At 34.6% G+C, this 24,791-nt stretch overlaps 1 protein-coding gene across 1 annotated transcript in view; it reads right to left on the bottom strand.

The window, feature by feature from the left end:
• ALDH1A1 (aldehyde dehydrogenase 1 family member A1) overlaps positions 1-24,791 on the bottom strand; it is a 156,673-nt gene that overhangs the window by 84,731 nt on the left and 47,151 nt on the right. Inside the window, 1 exon segment of the mRNA XM_079112055.1 lies at positions 5,560-5,701. Coding sequence (XP_078968181.1) covers positions 5,560-5,635 — 76 coding nt within the window. The 5' untranslated portion in view covers positions 5,636-5,701.

Genomic DNA, 24,791 nt, shown 5'->3' with positions numbered 1-24,791 from the left:
TGAGTTATTTGTATTCTAAACAGAAAATTATAAATGCAAGTATTACAGATACGAGTCATTTTACGACAAAAAGATGACAAAGTTAATAAGCTAATAGCAGAAACTAATATGAAACAATGTAGACATCCATTACTCTATAAAGTCTATAAAACCTAGACATTTTGTCAAAATATTACTTTTTATATTTGATGACTAACTTCTTTATCTGAATATATTTTAAATGTTTGTTGTATTTTCAAATGTAATGCCTTTTAAAAATCCAAAAGCATATCTTTTGATTAATAAATACATATTTGAAATGATTATGATGGCTATCTAAACTAATTGTGCTGTTCAACACTGTAGCCTAAGGTAACTGGTGGCTACTGAGTGTGTAGGAACAGTGACTGCAGAGCTGATCTTTAATTTTACTTTAAAAAATGTTAAATATGCTTGGTACGATTTCCTCAACTGTAAATTTTATGAATCTAAATACAGATGAAATATTTCTGATAATAAGTTAGCCTTTAGATTGAGATTTGCTTTAAGTATAAAATACACACTGAACTTTGAGGATTTAGTTATTAAAAAATAGAAAAAAGGAGAGAGATTATATTAGTTTTCTATATTGTTTATATATTGGGTTAATATTTTGCATTATGTGGTATTAAATAAAATGTTACTAAAAATTACAAAATCACCTGTTTTAATTTTTAAATGACTATAAGCATATATAAAATTACATCAATTACACAATATTTTAATGAAAAACCCTGAATTATTACTTCATTGTAAATGGAAAATAAAACTCACCAATATTTACAGTTTATACAATCCATGACCAAATATCATTTTATATATTTTGTGAGCATATTCATTAAAATCAACCCCAAATCAAGGTTTTACCTAGCCATAGCAAATTAAGCACACAAGACAAACTTTCCTTCTTGCTTTTGAGACTATTTCAATTCTTAGCAAAGTGTTCTGAGCCCACATTAGAGTAGTATTCTTTAGTGAAAACCTGAGCTTATAACATTCAAAGATCTTCTTCTCAGGCCTGCAGTATATATTTGTAAAACCTGTCCTTTACACAAGGGTTCCTGACTAAAAGACTCAGCTTACTCTACTCACCAATTCCCCATCCTGGCAAGGGCCTGCATTTTTCTGGAAGGAAGGGGCTGCTTTTTCTACTAGATACAAAGACATAACATGATCTAGCTAACTATGCATATTTCCAACAACATGAAATATTACAACATTCAGTACTAAAATAGCATTCTCAGAACATTGTTTTCTGCTCTTATATCAAGACAGAATGTGTTAATCTTTCCAAGTGATATGCCGTGAGAATTCTGGTGTCACCTTACATGTCCCAGTGATTTTCAATCAGAATTTTCTTAAGGAGTGAGTTTCAAGATCTTTCTTCCTATGCAATGAATATTGTTGGTACCTAAGTGTAGGGGGAACAAAAATGCCTCTTTGCTAAACATCAATGACTCATTTATATTTATTATCTACAAAGGTTCCATTATTCTCCCAACTTTCACATATACTTTATCAATGTTCTCAGAGTAATACTAGGAGATAAGTGGAGCAGGTATTATTCTTATTTTACAGTCAAGAAACCTAGAGTGAATTTTCCCTTTGAATTCATATAGGATGTATTTACTCTTTCAAACAAAATTAAAACTCATAACTTGTTAGGTCGTCCCCTAGACATAAACATTGCATCAGAAAATAAATATAGTAGGCTAAGGACAGACCCAAACATATACCTCATTGAATTTTCATTTATAATTAAAAATGCTTATCATGTTTTAATATTTAATTTATATTTTAAAAGAGCCACAAAATACATGGATATATAGTATCTCCCCAAAGTATAATATATTTATTCAAATTATTCTGTATAACTTATCTAAATGAACCTATGAAAAAGTTCTATCTTGAAAATTTTCCTGAAAATACCACCCACTTTGAGAAGCAAATTTGCACCACAATCAATTAAAACCTATTTTTGATTAATGACATGCAATGCTTTCATGCTATATTTTATTTAAAGATAAAGAAAAACAACTTAGCTAGTGCTTTTATGAATCTAGTGGACTCTGAGGAGAATATCTCTCAGATAAGTCCTTAATATCCCTTTTGGAAGAGTATTAGTAGTTTCTTATTCAATGTAGATTTCTTAAGTAGCTGACATTTATTTTGTTTCCCACCACCTGATCTTGGTACCTTAAAATCTGTTTTTCATTTGTTTTACATTTATTCATGTTCTAATGGCTCCCAGTGATTTTCAATTAGAATTTTCTTAAGGAGTGAGTTTCAAGATCTTTCTTCCTACACAATGAATATTGCTGGTATCTAAGTGTTGGGGGAACAAAAACGCCTATTTGCTAAACGTCAATGACTCATTTATATTTATTATCTACTTAATAGTTACTAATTTTAACCATTAGATGGGAGTTTCACTTAAATACAGTAAGTGGCAATTATGTTTAATTTTATTGCATATTATGTTTCTTTTGATATTTTTATGAATTGTGTATTTGTGCATTGAAATTCAAAGCAGGCTTAAACTACATCGATTTTTAAAAATGCAATGGCTTATCTTTTTAAAAAAAGTCTTTGCAAATCTTTCATCAAAAGCAAAGCTTCCTTTAGGGCATTAAACCCCACCACACTGCCAGACTGTCAACATTTTGGATGTAATGGAGCCACAGAGGTTTTATATTTATTTCATTCTCACATTTATCAAATCATTGTGGTTGTCCAAAGAGATTATTCAGGCACGTACTTCATTCACATTGATTTGAAGGGAGATTTTAATAAAACATGACAAAAACGGAATTCAGTTTAGGAATAAAAACATGAGCTCACCCACAACTATCACCCACATGACTCATTTTGTAAATCATGTAATGGACTTTGTCATTTTGACACATAGAACATTTCTTTTCTTCCATCACCTTCGGATTAATCAGATTGTATGGTGGATATAAGGGGGAAAAGGGATGAAGTTTGGAACTCCCAATGGCTCCCATTGCTATTTGTATCAGTGGAACATTTTGAAGTCAGGTAGATGTTAACCTAATAAGGGAAGCCCCACTGGCTTTCTGTCTCCTCCAGACAATAAAATGGCATAATTGTGTCTGTGCCTCTCTCTTCAATTGTTCTTTTATAACACAGTCTGAGAAGTAACTATAGATTCTAATTAACTCAAATTAGACTAATGAGAGAGATGGTAAGTACTACAGTATGAAGATTAAGAAATTAATCCCAAGTTTAAGCCTCAAAGATGTTGAGGACAAAAGAAATAAATGTTAAAAGGGATAGATTGGGCCTCTGCTTCATAGATGTTGAAAGTAGCAATAGCCAATCAATGGCTTCAACCCATTTGAATGAATGGTCCTTATTTTCTACAAGGAAGAATTTCAATACCTAAAGGAAAGTAACCCAAGCTTCACAATAGCATTAAACCCTTTGTTGCACTTGATTCTGCATTTATTATTAGCTTGGAGATAGGATGGGTGCGGGTATTAGGACTAGGAAGATTATTTAAAAACCTGTGCTTGATAAGCTTTTGCTAAAATGCAGAAAAATTAGAAAGACGATTATAACATATTATTAAATATAGTATATAAAAATGTATTATAAGAACTTTTTTCTAATTTTATTGTTTGAACAAACCATCTTTTGATATTAAAAGGTTCACATTTTCCATTTTCCCACAATTTACTAAGCATTGAAGGTTGTTACAATGAGCCCTTTGCTTTTATACTGCTGCTTCTTATGTTCACAAACTTCTTGAATCCTCAATTATTTACTATGAAATTAAGCTTGTGGAGAAGAGGAAACCTTTAATGTTGCCAAATTCTCTTACTATTTAAAAACCATGTTATATGATAAATTCAGTTATAAATATATAAATGTTTGTATTTGCAATCCATTTGGTGGATAAAGGATTCAAGGTAGCAAATAAAATAAAAACTCAGTATAATAAAAATAGGGCAATTTGACTAAAATTCAAAAATTAAAACATAAAGGAAGAAAACTAAAATGAAAGCTGTTTGTATCAGCCCAGAGGACATAAAGTTGAACATCAAATAACTTGGGGTTTTCAGAAAGCCAGAATGAAAAGGGAGATAAAGCAGGCTGCATGATCCTTGTTATTAAAAAAGATGGAATCCCATTAGCTCTTCACAGGAAGCAATGCTTTCAAGAAATAGATTCTTTGAAGTCTTTGGAATAGGAGCTCATGCTATGGCACAACAAGTAATAATCTCCTCAACATACACAGTTTATAGTGGTTGCCTGGCACATTTCACAAGGGAAATATGAATTGCTTTCCCAAATAATGCTAAAAAGAGAAATGAATGGTGAAATGGTTATGGCAATTGGTCCAGTCACAATTATTAGGCTCTTGGAGTTGATTTCTATCTCCACCCTTCCCTCCTTCTCTCCCCACTTAGAGGTGGTCATGTGTTCCAGGTTCCCTCTTCCACACACCACATCGGGCATTATGTGAAAGCAAGTTCCAATCCAGCACACAGAGATTTTGTGCACAACAAGGATGCACAACATTCAAATTCCTGTTCTGTAAACTAGGTAAACTACCAGCTCTCCATTCATTGGACACTGACCAGTACCTTGCATAAAAACTGCTCTGGGGTCTGTGTGACAATAGTTTTGAAGGTGAATGAGCTAGTCTTCTAGTTATAATTAGGTAAGTCCTCTAATATGCTCTGGGCCATGGGCAAGAACTCCAGTCCTACAGGCAGGGCTCAGTTTTGAAGGATGGAAGGCATGGGTCCTCACATTCTCATATCACCTTTACAATGGGAAAAGGTATTTCTAATGTCTCTTTACTGCAGATGGAGAATGGTGTTAGAAGCCATTGGGATTTACAGGCCTGCCTGCTGGCACATGCCTGTAATCCCAACTACTCTGGAGGCTGAGGCAGGAGGATCCCCAAATTCAAGACCAGTCTCTCCAACTTAGTGAGACCCTGTTTCAAAATAAAAAATAAAAAGGAATGTAGGGATTTGGCTCAGCATGAAAAACACACTGGGTTTAGTCCCTGGTACCAAAAAAAAAGAAAAAGAAAAAAAAGTTATAGTTATTTAGTCATTACACTCAGAATTATAACTTTTGAGTTATAGAATACTGATTAGCACTTTTCAAATGCCCCAACTACCCTTGAGTAGTGGATTCCTCATTAGCATATTTCAAAAAATAAACCCACTCCGCATGTAAAGCCCAGTTAATTCATCCACCCACATATTACACTGTCTTTACTAAAGTATTTAAAATAAATTACAGATGACATAACAGGAGTTGCTATAATTTGCCCTCATGGAGACTTGAGGTTTCCTGAGATGTTCGTATGGACTCTTGCCCTCAATTATCTGCTAATAAAATATTATGTATTAATACATGCAAGATACTTAATTTGTTGTAAATTTAAACATTACCTTTTTATGTGGAGTATTTTATGTTTCAGATTATTTCTGGTATGCCATTTAACTCATTAACCAGAACACAGTGACTGTTCACCTATAATAGAACCCAAGTGCCTACCCTGGTAGAGCGGAACGTCCAGAGCCACACAGCCCGTCTCAGTGGAGTTGGCATTCTCAGTCTTGTGGTTTTCCATTGAGTAATTTTTCTAAGTGATGTTTTTGTTGTTTTTTTTTTTTTTTGTAAAGGTCTTCCTGTTGTTCTTCTAGGAAAATTTACAGGATAAATGCATTTATGTTCTTTTACTTGTTTCACGTTCTCTCATTATTCAATAAAATTATTTAAGACATTCTCTTTGGTTGGGTAAGTACAAATTTTTGCACACACGCACCGTAAAAAAAAAAAAAAAAGGTAAAAGACAAGTTCTAGGATAGAGTTTTACTATAATTGAGCACTATTTTTATTTAGCAAAATTTAAGTGGTAGCCTGTGCTTCACAGACATTCTTAAACATTCACCACATAATAAGCCTATTTTGAAATAAAAATGGAAAATGTCATCCATCTATTTTGTACTCTGGATTTAGAAAATTGGTGTACTTCAGGGAAAATTCTTACACTTTTGTTTGTTATCTGATGGCCCATCAGGTTGACGCTATCTATATGTATCATTTGGTTCTTCTCTACTCTCAATGCCTTCTTCAACATGGCACCCGATCCTCCTGAGGAAATAATGTCGCTTCCTGGAAATAGCACTAAACAGGAATCAGATAGGCTAAGTGCCTTGTCCCATTTCTGCCAGTTATTTGATAATTGCCTGCCTGTGTCCTATAACTGCACTGAACCTGGATTGAAACATCTGAAAAGAGGCAATGAGATGAATAAGAATCTCACAGGGTTTCTAGAAGTAGTAAAGAGGGGCAGAATGTCACGGTCTTTTGTGTCCTGTTTTCCTGGCAATGTCTTACTTCTGCAGGTTTCAGCTCAGGCTCTGCCTCCTCTGGGCACTCAGCCCTCACTAGTGCCCTCTCATGCTGTCTAATTGGGTCACTCTGCTACTCTTTGCTTCTCTGTCATTGCACTTACAATGTGTAGGATTTGCCCAAGTCTCTGCTTCTCTAATAAGAACATAGTTCAATATGTTGTCTTTAGTTCCACTCCAAAAGCAGGGCTAGATGGAGGAAGTGCTTGATATGGTCTGGATCTGGAATGTCTCCCACAAGTTCATGTGTTGAAAATATGGTCCCCAGTGCAGCAAGGTTCCAACATGGGGCTTTTGAGCTATAATTAGTCATTGCCTAAATGATTAATCCATTGATACTCAGATGGGTTATTGGGAGGTGGAACCTAGTCAGAGGAAGTATATCACTGGGGGAAAGTACTGGAAGGGTTTATCTTCTCTCTGGCCCCGTCCTCTTTCCTTTTGCTTCTGAGTTGCCGTGAGCAGAGCAGCTTTGCTCTGCCACGCTCTTTACCATGATGTTCTGCCTCGTCTCAGGCCCACAGGAATGGAACCAGCTGATGATGGACTGAATCCTCTGAAATGGAGCCAAAATAAATCTTTCATTTGAGTTGTTCTGGTTGGGTATTTTGGTCACAGTGACAAAAAGCCAACTAACACGATTCTCAAAAAAGTTTGCCAAATAATTGAATGAATAATAATTGAATAGATAGCAACAAAATGGAAGAAATATTTACTCTTCTCTCTTTCAGAGATGTTGTGAAGTCCAGAGCTGGTAATGTATGATAAAGTTGAATTAAACCTTTTAAACTGAAGTGCATGCACAAGTCCCCTCATCTTACATATCTTCAGTAAACTATTGAGGATTCGATTTAAACTAAAACTTTAAAAATTTATCATGAATTTAAGGCCAAACCATATGCAGTTTGTAAATACTGACCTTGTGCAGACTAAGTGTAAAAGCCCTGGAGTCAGGTCGCCTATCCTAGCACTCGCTCTCCGTGGTCTGGCTCTTGCTGAGGTTAATAAGAACTGTGGATATTGCAGACTGCCAAAACATAAGGAGATATGACAGGAAACCAAACGGGAAACTGCTGGCTGCCTTGGGCTCACTGAGATTTGAGTCTAACAAGGCAGACTTGTCGCTGGGCTCTTTGGAGGTGAAATGAAGCGATGGGATAATGCTGGGCACAGGAGGCGCCAGGTCCTGACAGGCCAAGGTGTGACCTGCGGAATCCTAACCACCCCAGACATCTTTCCAGGAGCAAGGGAGCTGGGCCATGGCCAAGGGCAGGCAAGGTTGTGAGGGTGGGGGGAAGGAGGTGTATGCAGAGCCCTCAGAGAGTAGGAAAAGAAAGGGCAAGTGAGATTACTGGTCATCTGGTGTCTTAGATCACAGGCAAAGCAAACGCCAAGCACAACAGCAAACACAACCTTTGAGCACTGTGTCTCCAAAGAGTATTTACAAAGTGCCGACGGCCTTGATCTCCCAGACTCCGTTAAATATGCATTTGTTAATGTTGTGCTTCTCACTTTCTCTTCTTCCCTTTTTTGTTATTGTTGTTGTTTCTATTTTTTTTTAAATTATTTAAATTCCTCGCTTGCTTTGATACTATCACTCTGAGGAAAGTGAGAAATAAGAGTGAGGACAGAGGAGGAAATTCCACACAGCATTTTCAAAAGAGGTTTTCAGCATAAAAATGTAGGCAATTATAATTATGCTATTAAATGTAGTGTATTATTATGTATAATATAGTAAATATGATGTATAGCTAATTCTTTAAATATATTATTAAATATGATACATACATATAATTAAGCATGTTATTCTCCATTTTCAAATAATAATATTTAGGAATGAGCTGATAATTTATTTAATTTATGCCATTTTTCTAAGCTACCTTTTAAAAATGAAACATGGTATCAGCAATAACATTTAAATTCATATCATTTGGTGACTAAGACATACAAGAATGTCAAACCATTTAAATGCATTATTTTATTTGATTATACTAAAGGGAACTGCAAAAATGGAAAGGTGAAATGAGGTGAGTGTTTTTATGTACCTTTCTTGAGATCATCCCATCACACTTTATCCCAATTCTTCATTTATGTGACCTTTGCTCCCATTGAAATAGGGACCGCTGTTTGCTCCTTCTTGAATTTTAGGCCCTAGCAGATGTTTGGACATAATTGCTTCATAATTGAAAATGTATAATGAATTTCAGAAATGGATAAAATTAAGACCTCATCCATATCACACTGTTGGAGCTCCATAGTTTTAGAACAGTAGTAATTTTTATTATTTTAACATACAGTGTGTCTCAATTTTACACACTGAAACTAGTCATTGAAGTATAAAAATATATATAAAAACAAGGTTTTTAAAAATAAATGAACTTTTTTAGAGCAGTTTTATATTGGTGGCAAAATTGAATGAGAAGTACAGAGTTCCCGTGTGCTCTCTTCCTCTCCAACCCGCAACATCTTGTGCAACAGTAACGCTTCTGTTATAATCGACACATCATTAGCACCCATGGTCTGTAGTTTACAGTAGGATTCACTCTTGGCATTGAACACTACATGGGTTTAGATGAATGTACAGTGAAATGTGTCCACCTTTGAAGTATCACACGAAACGCTTTCACTGTCTTAAAAATTCTCTGAGTAGCCTGGTGTGGTGGTGCACACCTATAATCCCAGCAACTCTGGAGGCTGGGGTAGGAGGATCCCAAGTTTGATGCCAGCTTCAACAACAGCGAGTCCCTAAGTAACTTAGTGAGACCCTGTTTCAAAATTAAAAATTAAAAAAGGGCTGGTGATGTAGTCCAGTGGTAAAGCATTCCTGGGGTCAATACATACACATATGTATATATGTATATGTATATACATGTATATGTGTATATATATGTATATATATATAAATATCTGTGTGTGTATATGTGTATATATATCTTCTTTGTGCTTTGACTATTCTTCTTTCTACCACCACCCCACCCCAGAAATCTCTACTGTCCTTTTACTGTCTCCATAATTTAGCCTTTTCCTGAAGTCATATCTTTAGAGTGATATAATATGCAACCTTTTCAGATTAGCTTCTTTCACTGAGTAATGTGTATTTAAACTTTTTCCATGTCTTTTCATGATTGATAGCACTTATTTTTAGCACTGATAATGTTTCATTCTCTGGATGCACCAAATTTATCTTTTTACCTGCTGAGGGATGTTTCGATGGCTTGCAAATGTTGGCAGTTATGAATAGAGCTGCCAAACACATCCATGTAGAAGTTTTTGTGTGGACAAGTTCTCAATTCACTTGAATAAATACCAAAGAATATGGTTGCAGGATCATTTGGTAAAAAAATATATTTAGTTTTATAAGAAAATGCCAAAATATCTTCCAAAGTGTCTCTACTGTTTTGCATTTCCACAAGCAATAGGTGAGAGTCTCTGCTGCTCTGTATCCTTGTCAGTGTTTTGGATTACGTCCATTGTAACAGATGTGTAGTGTCATTTCATTGTTGATAATTTGTAATTCCCTGATGACATAAAATGTTGAAAAAGTTTTCTTAGACTTAATGTCATCTGTGAATTTGTTTTGGTGAAGTGTCTCTTCAGTCTTTTGTCTTTTGTCTTTTTCCTTTTTGGTTCAGGGATTGAACCAAGGGTGCTTAACCACTGAGCTATAGCCCCAGCTCTGTGTGTTTTACTTTGAAGCACGGTTTTGCTAAGTTGCCCAGGCTGTTCTCAAACTTGAAATCCTCCTGTCTCAGACTCCTGAGCCACTGGAATTACTGGCATGGGCCAATGCACCCAGGCTTTTGTTCATTTTTTGGTGATTTGTTTGTTGTCATATTGTTGAGTTGTAAGAATTCCTTGTATATTTTGGACAATAATCCTACATGCCAGATGCATACTTGGGAGATATTTTGCCCCAATCTGTGGCGGGCCTTTTCATGTTCTTAGTATCACTTTCACAGAGTGGAAGGTTTTAGTTCTAATGCAATCCAGATTACCAGTTACTTATTTTATAATGCCTTTGGCATTGTGCGAAAAAAGACACTGCCACACCCATGGTCATCTACATTTTCCTTTCCATTATCTTTTCGGAGTCTTGTAGTTTTGCATTTTTACATTTAGGTTTATGGTTCATTTTCAGCTGTAACAGCTATCTATAAATTTGTGTATGCTTGTGTGTGTGTGTGTGTGTGTCCAGTTTTCCTGGCACTATTTATTTAAAAGACTATATTTGTTCTATTATATTGTGCCTATTCTTTTGTAAAATTACTTTCTTTTTAAATTTTTTTTTTATAATTCTTCTTTTTAATTTTTTTTATTTGTTCTAATTTGTTGTACAAGTAGAATGCACTTCTTAATGTCACTCCATTACTTGACTTGCTATAGTTCCATTTACCTGTTGGGTTTTTTTTTTTTTTTTTTTTTTTTTTTTTTCCCTAATACCACAGTTTTGTAGCTTTGTACTAAGTCTTTAAGTTAGATTGTGTCAGACATCCAATTTTGTTCCTGTCCTTCAATATGGAATTAACTATTCTGAGTCATTTTCCTCTCCATATAAACTTTAGAGTAAGTTTCTCAATACCCACAATATAACTTGTTGGAATTTTGTTTGAGATTGCATTCAATCTATAAGTCAATTTGAATGGAATTCTTATCTTGACACTATTGATTTTCCTATCTATAATCTTCTAAGTTCTCTCCATTTATTTAGTTCCTTGATATCTTTCACAAGAGTTTTGTAGCTTTATTCATACAGATCTTGTGCATATTTTGCTAGATTTATACATAAGTATATTACTTTTTCAGGGGATGCTAATTTAAATATTAGCATGTTCTCAAGTTGTATTTGTTGATGTATAAAAAAGCAATTGACTATTACTGTCTTTTAGTTCTAGGAGTTTTTTTTCTTGTTTTTCTTTTTTTAATGATTCTTGTAATACCTTTGTCTGGTTTGAGTTTGGGGTAATGCTGACTTCATAGAATGAGTTAGAAAGATTTCTTCTGCTTCTATCTTCTGGAAGAGATGTAGAAATTGGCATAATTTCTTCTTTAAATATTTGATAGAGAGCCCCAGAAAGTTCATCTAGATCTTGTGTTTTCTATTTTGGACGTTTTTTTTTTTTTTTTTTTTTTTTTTTAATTTATTCAATTTCTTTTGTAAGTATAGATTTTGTCATATTGTTATTTTTTCTCACATGAACTTTAGTAGATTGTGTTTTTCAAGAGGTAAGTCCATTTCATCTAGTTGTTCACATTTGCGGTTCATAAGATTGTTTTATCATCCTTTTAATGTCCATTGGATCTATAGTGATGTCCCATCTTTCACTTTTCATGTTAATAATTTGTGACTTTACTCTTCTCATTTAGTCTGGCTCAAAGTCTACCAAATTTATTTATCTTTTCAAAGAACCATTTTTGCTTTTGTTGATTTTCTGTTCTGATTTTCAATCTGATTCTTATTATTTATTTTATTGTACTTACTTTGGATTTAATTTACTCTTCTTTTTCTAGTTCTAAGCTGGAAGCTTAGATTATTGATTATAGGCCTTTTTTCTTTCTAATAATTTCATTTATCATTGCAAATCTTTCACTAAACACTACTTTCAATGTGTCCCACAAATTGTAAATAGTTCCATTTTCATGTTCATTCATTTAGTTCCAGATACTTAACATTATTTTGAGATTGCCCTTTGGACCTATGTGTTGTTTAGCAACGTGCTATTTCATCTCTTTAGTATTTGAGGATTTTTGGGGGGGCAATATTTCTATTATTAATTTCTAGTTTAAGGACATTGTGGTATTAGTTTAGACATTGTATGATTTTTATTCTTTTAAATTAACTTAAGTGTGTTTTTTGGCCCAGTATTTACTCTATCTTGGTGAATGATAGTTTCCATGTCAGCTTGAGAAGAATGTGCAACTTGCCGTTGCTAGACAAAGTAGTCTCTAAATGTCAGTTATGTTCAGTTTATTAATGGTGGTGATCAGTTCAGTAACACCGATACTGAATTTCTGTCTGCTGAATATGTCCATTTTTGAGATGGAGGGACCATGTTACAGGCTCCAACTATGTTAGTAGATTCATCTGATTCTCACTGAAGTTCTGTCAGATTTTGCTTCATAGATTTTGATGCTCTATTTTTGGGTACATACACATTAACCTTTGTTATGAGCTCTTGAGGTATTTGAACTCTTCTTTTCTTCATTATATTGAGTTTCTCTTTACCTTTGATAAATTTCCTTTCTCTGATGTCTGATATGCCCGCAATTAATATAGTTCCAATTTTTATTAGTGTTTATATCTTTCTCCATTATTATTTACTTTACTTTTTGTGGGGGGGGGGTGGGTACTGGGGATTGAACTCAGGAGCACTCAACCACTGAGCCACATCCCCAGTCCTATTTTGTGTTTTATTTAGAGACAGGGACTCACTGAGTTGCTTAGCACCTCTCAGTTGCTGAGACTGGCTTTGAACTTCTGATCCTCCTGCCTTAACCTTCAGAGCCACTGGGCTTACAGGCATGTGCCACCACACCCGGTCTAATCTGTTTTTTACTTTACTTTTAATCTGTTTCTCTAAATTTAAAGTGGGTCTCCTATAGAAGATTTGTTTTTTAGTGTATTCAAAGTTGTATCAATATCACAACTACCTAGGAGTATTAGAAGATTTTTATCACTCCAAAGAGAATCCCCACATGCATTAACACTCTCCATTCCTTCTCCCTCAAGGCCCTGGTGAATACATATCTATTTTCTGTCTGTATAGATTGCCCTATATTGGACATTTCATATAAATAAAATCATATATATGTGACTGTTTATTTCTGACTTCTTTCACATAATAATTTTAAGATTCCTTCTTTAGGCAGTGTATACATGAGTGTGTGTGTGTGTACTTTTACACTTCTTTTGTTGCTGAATAGTATTCTGTCGTGTGGATATATCACTTTCATTTATCCATACATCTGTTGGTATTATCTGATTAGGATTCAAATCCAGGTTTTTCTCTTCAATTCCATTGTAAACATACATGAGTTACAAGAAAATAAAGACTTTAATTCAGTTTCCTCAGCCCCAGTAAACTGGAATATATATATTACATATTATATATGCACATTTTATATAAATTACCTTGAATATTACATAGCTAAAATACTCGATAATCTATAAGCACTATAGATTTGACAGGGCTGTTATAAAGATTAATTAAAACAATGTGTGTAAAATTCACATCTGGCTGGTGTGATAAGTACTTATATCAGGCAGGAAATCATAGACCACACTAATTATCACAGAGAGAATTTAGTATGAGTGATGACTAAGAAGGTAAAAGAATGAACACTAAGGGAACAGAAATTAACTACAGGAAGCAGCTATGCCCACAGGGCTAGGAGAAAACATGAAGGTGTTGGGGTAAATCATCAGAGCCAGAAGCTGGGAAAGGGACCACAGAGGTGAGCTCCGTATTGCTGAGGGGTGTTTCGGTTTGTCTTTGAAGGAACTGTTTCTTCTCTTCCAGGCTGAAGGATATAGCTAGGGAGATGCTGAGGAGCAGTATCATATATTATGACATTAGAAAAGCAATTGATTTCTGTATATTAGTCTTGCATTCTGAAATATTTCTATAATTGCTTTTTAGTTCCGGCAGGTTTGTCAATTTTTGTAACATTTTTGTCTGCTTTTAGTATTGGAGTAATCCTGACCTCCAAATGAGTTAGAAAAATATTTTCTCTGTTCTGTCTTCTGACTTCCATTCTCCCTCTAGTACCTCCTATTGATAGAATTTAGAGACACAATCTGTCAAAGAGGAAATGTAGATTGCATTTTCAGTGAGCATAGAACAAGGAGTTTAGAATGAAAAACAATTAGTTTAACAAATTGGGTATAGTTCACCCTTTTACTATTCTGCACCTATACACATGCTTCCACATATTTTCTGAACTTCCATAAAGCAAAAGCTATGATTTTTGCATAGAAAGTTGTCATAGTTATTCTTTGTTCTCCCCTCTTTCTGAATAGGAGGGACCTATCTGTCTTTAGAGTCATGGTTTACATTTCTGGATGATGTTGATCACCCTTCAAATTTTTTACAGTCTCACCTGGAAATTTGTAATACGGCATATAAAAAAGAGCAAACCAATAAACCCTTATGTAATATAATAAGAGGAAAAGAAAAAGAGATAAGAATAATTAGCTAATGAGCTAACACATATTAATAAAAATACAGTCCTTCTTCAGTATTCACAGGAAATTGCTTCCAGGATCTCCTCCAAAGTTCATGACTGTTCAAGTCCCTTATATGAAGTGGCAAAGTATTTGCATGCAACCTATGCACATCCTTTTGTATAATTTAAATCCTCTCTAGATTACTTTCAATACCTAATAAAATGTAAATGCCACATAAACAGTCATTATACTTTATTGTTTGGGGAATCATGACAAAAGAGTTTGTGCATGTTCAGTGTAGATGCAACTTTTTCAGAATATTTTTGAACTGCAGCTGCTCGAATCTACTACTGTGGAATCTTCAGAAAGGGTCAAATCTGCTATATAAAGGCAGGTAAGAAGCATTGAAGAAAGCATGCATAGATGCTATAGTCCCTATTTCTGAAACTAATCTTAAGGTCATGGTTAACATTTGTAAACTTCTTCCTTTTGTACCCATTCCGTTTGCCCTCAGCTGAATATGTTTCTTTACTGGTGGTCTTATCTAAATCTTTGTTTCTTAGGATGTGAATCTCTAGGAAACTGCTTCTGTAGTTGCTGCAGTGTTCTATTAACTTTTATTTTTGAACAGAAAGTATGAATCTGTGCTCAGGGAATCCAGTCAACATACTCTTTACCTCTCTCACTGTTGTTTAAAATTACTCAAATGCCCTTTGATCATCAACATAGATTGCCCCAGAACATACAGACCTCTTCTGAGTGTAGGTTAGTATCAAGAGGAGTCCAAGTGGCCTGGTGATAGTTTTAACCTCGAGTTGAACTTTTGATTCTTATGAATGTGTTCCTTCATTGGGATCTAACCATCTATAAACTAAGCTCAAGGTTTTCTTCTCAGTCATAAGGAATTCCCTTGGATTGAGTGAGAGACCATGAAGCAGGAGCAGATGTCAAAGAACAACGCTGAGGACTCATGAATGTGTTGAGCATCTTGTGCATCTTTTGAAAGCATATTTACTTGGTGGTCAAATTTCTTGCCCAAACTTATGACTTGGTTCTGCATACCACACACACCTGGTTCATGAATAGAAGTTCAGATTTCAAGGTCACTATGAACATTCCTTGAGGAGCATTCTATCTCCATAGGATCAAAAACACTCTAGAACTATTTCTCAAAAACAAACACACAGGGCTGGGGTGGTGGCTCAGTGGTAGAACACTCACCTCACACCTGTGAGGCACTGGTTTCAATCCTCAGCACCACATAAAAATAAATGAAATAAAGGTATTTTTTCCATTAAAACGAAACAAAACAAAACAAAACAACACCATCAAAATTAACAGAAGAAAAAGAAGGGGAAGAGGAAGAGGAGGCACAGGAAGAAGAAATATTGAACAGAACATAGGTCTGTTACCAAACCCTACCAGTGTACACTGTGATCCTCCTACTAGGACTTTCCAGACTCCATGAGGTGAGAGCCAGGAGTCAGATCCATGGAGAAAGGGTCCTGCCCCCACTTTTTGCTAGCACTACCAAGGGCTATGGCAAGGCTTTCTCTGGAAGAACTGAAGGAAGCTGGTGAAGGAACTGAATGCTGCTGAGGGGTGGTGGGCCACTGCTGGGGTGAAATCCACAGAATCAGGAAACAAATAGGCTGTCTCCTGTGGTCTCCCTCCAGCTCTCCAGCTAGTAGAATCTAACAGGAAACAAGCTGGAAAGGAGAGATGGTTTGCAGGGTGGTGACCTCAGCCTCAGAAAATGAAGAACAGGGCTGGGGATATAGCTCACTTGGTAGGGTGCTTGCCTTAGAAGCTCAAGGCCTCGGGTTCAATCCCCAGCACCACACACCCGAAAACAAAAACAAACAAACAAACAAACAAAAAACAACAAAGAACAGAAGGATGAGATTGAAGATGGCATAGTAGCCTAGTAACTCACACAAGATGAAACAGGATAATCCACTTATCTTACCACCCAACATCTATAAAAGAATTTATTTGGTTTATTGTTTCCTTCATTTCAAGGATTTCTGTTTGGATTTTTTTCAAAATCTCTAGAATCACATGATTATTTCAATAGATGCAGAAAAAGCATTTGATAAAATACAGCACCCCTTCATGCTCAAAACACTAGAGAAAATAGGGATAGTGGGAACATTCCTTAACATTGTAAAGGCCATTTATGCTAAGCCCATGGCTAATATCATTCTAAATGGTGAAAAACTGAAAGCATTCCCCCTAAAAACTGGAACAAGACAGGGATGCCCTCTTTCACCACTTCTATTCAATATCGTCCTTGAGACTCTAGCCAGAGCAATTAGACAGGCCAAAGAAATTAAAGGGATACGAATAGGAAAAGAAGAACTCAAACTATCCCTATTTGCTGATGATATGATTATATACTTAGAGGAACCAGGAAATTCCACCAGAAAACCTTTAGAACTCATAAGTGAATTCAGTAAAGTAGCGGGAAATAAGATCAATGCACATAAATCTAATGCATTTTTATACATAAGTGATGAATCCTTGGAAAGAATTATCAGGAAAATTACCCCATTCACAATAACCTCAAAAAAAATAAAATACTTGGGAATCAATCTCACAAAAGAGGTGAAAGACCTCTACAATGAGAACTACAGTGCACTAAAGAAAGAAATTAAAGAAAACCTTAGAAGATGGAAAGATCTCCCATGTTCTTGGATAGGAAGAATTAATATTGTCAAAATGGCCATACTACCTAAAGTGCTATACAGATTCAATGCAATTCCAATTAAAATCCCAATGATGTACCTTACAGAAATAGAGCAAGCAATTATGAAATTCATCTGGAAGAATAAAAAACCCAGAATACCTAAAGCAATCCTTAGCAGGAAGAGTGAAACAGGGGGTATTGCAATACCAGATCTTCAACTCTACTACAAAGCAACAGTAACAAAAACGGCATGGTATTGGTACCAAAATAGACAGGTAGATTAATGGTACAGAATAGAGGACACGGACACAAACCCAAATACATACAATTTTCTCATACTAGACAAAGGTGCCAAAAATATGCAATGGAGAAAAGATAGCCTCTTCAACAAATGGTGCTGGGAAAACTGGAAAACCATATGCAACAGAATGAAACTAAACCCATATCTCTCACCATGCACGAAACTAAACTCAAAATGGATCAAGGACCTCGGAATCAGACCAGAGACCCTGCAAATTATAGAAGAAAAAGTAGGTCCAAATCTTCAACATGTTGGCTTAGGACCAGACTTCCTCAACAGGACTCCCATAGCACAAGAATTAAAAGCAAGAATCAATAACTGGGATAGATTCAAACTAAAAAGCTTTCTCTCAGCAAAGGAAACTATCAGTAATGTGAAGAGAGAGCCTACAGAGTGGGAGAAAATCTTTGCCAATCATACTTCAGATACAGCACTAATCTCCAGAATCTATAAAGAACTCAAAAAACTCTACACCAAGAATGCAAATAATCCAATCAACAAATGGGCTAAGGAAATGAATAGACACTTCACAGAAGAAGATCTACAAGCAATCAACAAACATATGGAAAAATGTTCAACATCTCTAGTAATAAGAGAAATGCAAATTAAAACCACCCTAAGATTCCATCTCACCCCAATTAGAATGGCGATTATCAAGAATACAAGCAATAACAGGTGTTGGTGAGGATGTGGGGAAAAAGGTATACTCATACATTGCTGGTGGGGCTACAAATTAGTGCAGGCACTCTGGAAAGCAGTATGGAGATTCCTTAGAAAACTTGGAATGGAACCACCATTTGACACAGCTATCCCACTCCTTGGCCTATACCCAAAGGACTTAAAATCAGCATACTACAGAGATACAGCCACATCAATGTTCATAGCTGCTCAATTCACAATAGCCAGATTGTGGAACCAAACTAGATGTCCTTCAATTGATGAATGGAAAAAGAAACTGTGGTATATATATATACAATGGAATATTACTCAGCCATAAAGAATGATAAAATTATGGCATTTGCAGGAAAATGGATGAAATTGAAGGATACCATGCTAAGTGAGATAAGCCAATCTCAAAAAACCAAAGGTCGAATGATATCGCTAATAAGTGGATGAGGACACATAATGGGGGGAGGGAGGGTTTAGTGTTAGGGTTAGAGTTAGGGTTAGGGAGGGGGGCAAGAAAGGAGATAGGAAGGACTGTATAGAGGGAAAAGAGGGGTGGGAGGGGTGGGGGGAAGGGAAAAAATAACAGAATGAATCAAACAACATTACCCTATGTAAATTTATGATTACACAAATGGTATGCCTTTACGCCATGTACAAACAGAGAAACAACATGTATCCCATTTGTTTACAATAAAAAAAAAACAAAAAACAAAACAAAAAAAAAGAATTTAAAAAATTTTTGAACTGAGTTATTTTCATACCACAGAAATAGTGCATTGTTTATTGTGAAATGTTAGAGAAATAATAAAATAAAAATCACCAAAAACCCACCACCTTTTATATTTTGTGGGTTCTACTGCCCTTGTCTCTCTCTCTCTCTCATACACACACACACACACACACACACCCCTTCACATTTGAAAATAAATGGTGTCTTCTTCTACACATAGCTTTTGTGACTGGTTTTGTATTTAATAGTCTAATATACTGTTAACATTTTGATTTATCATTAAATAATCCACAACAATAATGTTAATGTCCACATAGGATTACATCACACAGATATACTAATATGTTATCCATTAGTCCCTTATTTTGGAGAATTTTAAATGTTTTAAGTAATTTACATTAATAAATGATACTGTAATAAATGTCTTCATTGGAAATTATTTATAAACACTTGTTGATATGCTAAATTTGGGCGAAACATCTACTCTTAGGACATTGTGCTTGAATCTTCCAGATATTTACTATCTGAATCCTTTAAAAAAGTAGTATTTGACACACACAAAAAGCAAGTTCTTGAGCCAGGTGTGGTGCTCACGCATGTAATCCCAGTGACTCAGGAGGCTGAGACAGGAGGATCACAAGTTCGAAGCCAGCCTCAACAAAAAGTGAGGCATTAAGCGACTAAGTGAGACCCTGTCTCTAATAAAAATACAAAATAGGACTGGGTATGTGACTCAGTGGTTGAGTGATCCTGAGTTCAATTCCCAGTACCTCCCTCCAAAACAAGAAACTAAATTCTGCCCCCCTCTCTCATTGTGTTATGGTGTTAAGATGAGGACATTACTTGTCTTCCTGTATATTCTTAACTGAAGCAGAAATTATGACTAAAAATGTAGATGGGAAGAGAGATTTTGAGTGTGGGTAGTGCTGAGAACAGCTGGGATGAAGACTGAAGGAAATGGCAAAGACATTTAACGTAGATATAAATGGAATTGCTTAGCACAAAATCTTAGAATTTCTTGTGTTAGGAGAATAAATTTAAATTGAATATATTTTTTTCCTTACAGATAAAAAATGTTAAATCTTAAAACCATCTGGGCTCCTTCTGAAAGTTTGAAATTTGAATTTAGGTAAGTCAAAATGCAAAAGTCTAGGATGCTCTGGTGTTGCCAAGCAACATTGCTAATCTGAGATCCCATAATCAAATGCCATAAAAATGTTTTTTTTTGTCCACAATAAATGTGCCCCCAAAGCAAGTGAGTCAGCATCAGCTATTTCAGGAGAAGTTTGTAGGGAACTCAAAAAAAAGTCCCCAAGGAAGGTGAAATTATCATCAGGCTATTTTGCCTGTTTTTGAATGCAAACTCTTAAACCTTCATTCATTGGTCCCCAGATCACATACAGTCAAGAGATAAAATGTGTCCTGTTCTATCCTGTGAAGGTATTCACAATAAAATGAGAGCAATTTTCAGAGACTAGGGGTCCATACCCTCATGCACAGGACAGAAGCCCATGGTTAGAATCTGTGAAGTGGAAAGTAGATGTCTCATGAGGATCACTGAATCAGACTGAGGAGCAAGAAGAGGATAAGACAGCATGCCTATGCTCTTCTTCATGGAAATGTTCCACTTAAATTCCTTTTTTTTTTTTTTTTTTGCCCCCTCCAAACTGGTTTGAAATGGGATTTATTGAAGATGAAAACTTTTCACTATTTAGTGAGTCTGGTCAAAGTGCAACTTCTGAGAATTATAAGCAAATGACTCAAAATATGTAATTGGACTTCTTCCCCACCTATGAAGATATGTTTCTTTAAAAGCCAAAAAACTTTGACTTGATTTTCTATAGGGTTTAAGAAGGAGGATTGATGGCAACAAATGACACAGCAAAAAGTTCTCTTCTGTGATAAAGGACCTGGCAAGATTGAGAAGCTTAGCATGGATAATGATATTCACATCTGCACATTTTCTTTTAATTTGGGGGAATGCATAAACCTTTCTGAGCTATTCTTAAATGAAGATAGCAGAACTTGTTAATAATTGACCTGAGAGTTCTGATAGGATTTTAACCAAGTAGGGGAGGTCTGTTAAATATTGTAATTAAATTAACCATGGAATATACTTTTGGATTTTAGAGTTTAAGAAGGTAGGATCCTCTGATTTTTATTGTTCTCACTTTGTGAGGAAATTTATAATTGTGTCTGTGTTTGTATGTTATTTGGGTTAGTTATTAAAATATGGATGTGTACATTGCTTACATACATTAGAGCAATTTTGTTAACCTGTTACTGTTAGTTGTTATTGTTATAATGAATTACAGAAACAGTCTAGAATTGCAGTGATTCTTTAGTGGGACGTTGGAGCATAGTTGGTATAATATTTGAATTGCATAGAAACATTTCAGTAGAGATATTATTGAATAATAGTTTACAATATTGAAGGACTGAACCTTATTTAATACGAAATGGTCTACTAAACTTGGAAATATAAGGGTAAGGCTTGCAGGTTATTTAGAAGACATGTTTACTATTTAAAATTTCTAATCCTTTCAAATGACTATTCCCTCTGTTTTTGTAGAAGAATTTTGTAACATTTTGTAATGGTCAAAAGTATCAAATGATACTAGAAAATTTGAAAACATTAGAAATACTTATAAAAAATAAAAAGTTCTTCATGGCAAAAATGCAAATGGTTATTTTACTTCTAGTTTTTACTCGATCATTATAAAATATCCTCTAGTTACATTTTTTTACAATCCTTAAATGTTAGACTTTATATGTTCTTATGAAGGAACTATATATAAAGTACTATATGTAAAATATCATCTGTAAAATATATATTGTTATGTATTTATAAAGTCCTATATACTCAATACTACATGTTATATTAGAATAAGAAACTAACCTACTTATTTAAAGGCAATATTGATTCATTTTATTCCAATATTTCCCTAATAGATATGTTTGTGATGAGTAATATTTTAGTCTCATTCTGAATGGGTTCAAAAGCAGTTCTTAATTGTAGTTATTAATATTTTTCTTGAAAAATATCATTTTTGTTTCATAACATAATTATAGTCAAGAATATGGGCCCAATTTCAAGTTTTGCCTTGATGAAATTTACACTTAATCACCTCTTATTTTATTTTAGGATATGTAATTAATAATCAGTAAGAAGTTCAAGAATGTATAGGGGTTTATGAAATAATATATTTGAAGAAGAATCACAATCTTTTAAAATGCAATAGTCGTTTGTGGTATGGGAAGTTTGTTTTGGCAACTATGCTTTAAAAATATTAAATCTACCAAATTCTTGGCTATGTGAACTAGCGTCCAATATACACTGCATCAAAGGGAGAATAACTGAAAAACAATATTGAATAAGTGCAAAACGTTGCTATGATTCTTAAAAATTGTTAAAAATTTAACCTCAGTTAATTGATTGATGTTATCTCAGGGGAAATTATAGTCTCTGTGAGTTTTCTCAAATGTACTTCCTAATTACTCACTAATACCTAGGCTTTATTCTTATTTGATTTATCTAGGAGTATAAGCCTGGGACTTGAAGCAAATAGAGAAATCATTACTAGAATCATGTTAACCTTCAATGAAATGTGTGTGCCATTAGAGTCTTTATCAATCACAAGATCAATCATAGGCACGCGGAAAGTGGCAGGACATGTGGATGAAAGCATTGATCTTGGATCTGACTGACGGGTACAGACTCTGCCTTGGCCAGTTACAAGGTTTGTGACCTTAGGAAAGTTACTAAACCTCTTTGTGCTTTAATTTCTCATGTATGAAATGAGAATGATAAGACTACCTTCTGTTGTAGGAATTAAATGAGTCAATATATTTAAAACACAAAGAACAGTGTCCAGCACATAGTAAGTGCTATGCTAATATAAACTATTCTTATTACTATTAACTTAGAACCTTTCTGTACATTAAGAGGACTTTTAAAATGCCTTGAAAACCATTTTAAAAGCTCAAAATATGATGAGGGAGATAATAATTACATTTAAGACACGATAGAAATATAAAGTATTAAGTTAACATTATTCTTCTTTCAAGATGACATTTTTTGTACATATTTTCTGTATTCAATATGGTTATAGCAATCATAGCTTCTAATTTAATATTAACAAATCCTCACTAACTCTGTGCCTTTGTGAACATTAACTAAACCCATCATTTTACAGTTTCCTCACCTGTAAAAGGGAGAATTAGTAATGGTACCTATTACAGCATTAGTGTGAGGACTAAATGTTTGAGGACTATAAGTGTGTAGCCCTCAAAACAAAGCCTGGTGACAGTAATGCTCCCTAGCATTAGCTATCATCATCATCATCACTGTATTTTACATTTTATATACAGTTACAGTCTTCACAGTTTTCATACAATGGTAAGGAAGATTCACTGAGTGCATAAAATGAGGGAGATACTACAGAAAGAATGTTATAATAAAAAAGTAGCTTCAAATAACATTCATAATATTTATTAAGTATGTTCTACTACCCAATGTGTACAATTAGAGACTCTAATTATACCTGGAGAAAGAGAGCATGCATGAAAAATGTCATAAAGTCAAGTGTGTGTGTGTGTGTGTGTGTGTGTGTGTAGAGAGAGAGAGAGAAACAGAGAGAAGGAAGGATAGAGATCCTTTAGTAAAGGAACTTATGTCCCAGAGTGAAAAATCTAATCAATTATTAAACTAATAACCAAGAAGGTATCTGATTCTGATATTGAAAAACTTGAAAGGAATATAAGAAATGACTTAGATCATAGCACAGAAGTATCCACATGGGTTAGACAAATCCTTTCTAAGAAGGTGATGTTTTAAATGAGACCTACACACTAGAAGAAAATATGTCATCTAAAATATCAGAATTGCCAAAATTTAGCAAAAGAAATATACCACATAGGTATATAGTCAACATAATATAAAATAGTAGCACTCAGACAAAATGTATCAATCAAAGCAATATATAAATGGATGTTCTAACCTACTTAAGGCAAATATTTAGATTGATTCACAAAACGAAGATTCAACTCCTCATTGCATATATGAAATATATCTTTTAAAAAACGATTCAGGCCAGGTATGTTGGTATACACCTGTAATTCCATGACTCGGGAGACTGTGGTGGGAGGATTACAAGTTCAAAGCCAGTCTCAGCAACTTAACAAGGCTCTGAGCAACTTAGCCAGATTCTGTCTCAAAAATAAAAAAATAAAAAGGACTGGGGATGTGGCTCAGGGGTTAAATGCCTCTGGGTTCAATTTCCAGTAAACTCCTCACCCAAAAAAAGAAATTGATTCAGGAAATTTTAAATGAAAGGCTAGATTATATCTTTACAGGAAATTGTAGTAAAAAGTCAGATTGTTAATAACATGTAAGGTGTAATTTGATCTTGAAAGCATTAACAAGATTAAGAAGGGAATACTATAAACCAAAGGCCACAATTCATAATGAATAAGGATAGATACTAAAATAGTAATGAATACAAGGGTACATGAAAGCATTCACTCAAGTGGTCTGCTATTAAGTCACATAAAGCAGCTCCTTATATTGATAAACATAATACGATCAATATTCCATGTACACAATCCAATTAATTAAAAAGGGCCAACATCTTTTCCAATTGGAAATAAGAATTTTGTTAGGTAATTATTGAGTCAAAGGGGAAATATGAACAAAACTGCAGACTGCTGAGGTCAATGATAATTAAGACATTGTGTTTATCAGAATATAGGAGATCCAGCTAGAGCAATACTTACAGGAAAATTTCTCTAACCCTGAGGAAATGACAACACCAGTTATA

The sequence above is a fragment of the Sciurus vulgaris genome (genome assembly GCF_902686455.1).
Source record: "Sciurus vulgaris genome assembly, chromosome: 15".
In the NCBI taxonomy this organism is placed as follows: Eukaryota; Metazoa; Chordata; class Mammalia; order Rodentia; family Sciuridae; genus Sciurus; species Sciurus vulgaris.
Note: the sequence above shows the minus strand (reverse complement) of the source record. Positions and strands in the feature narration are given on the sequence as shown.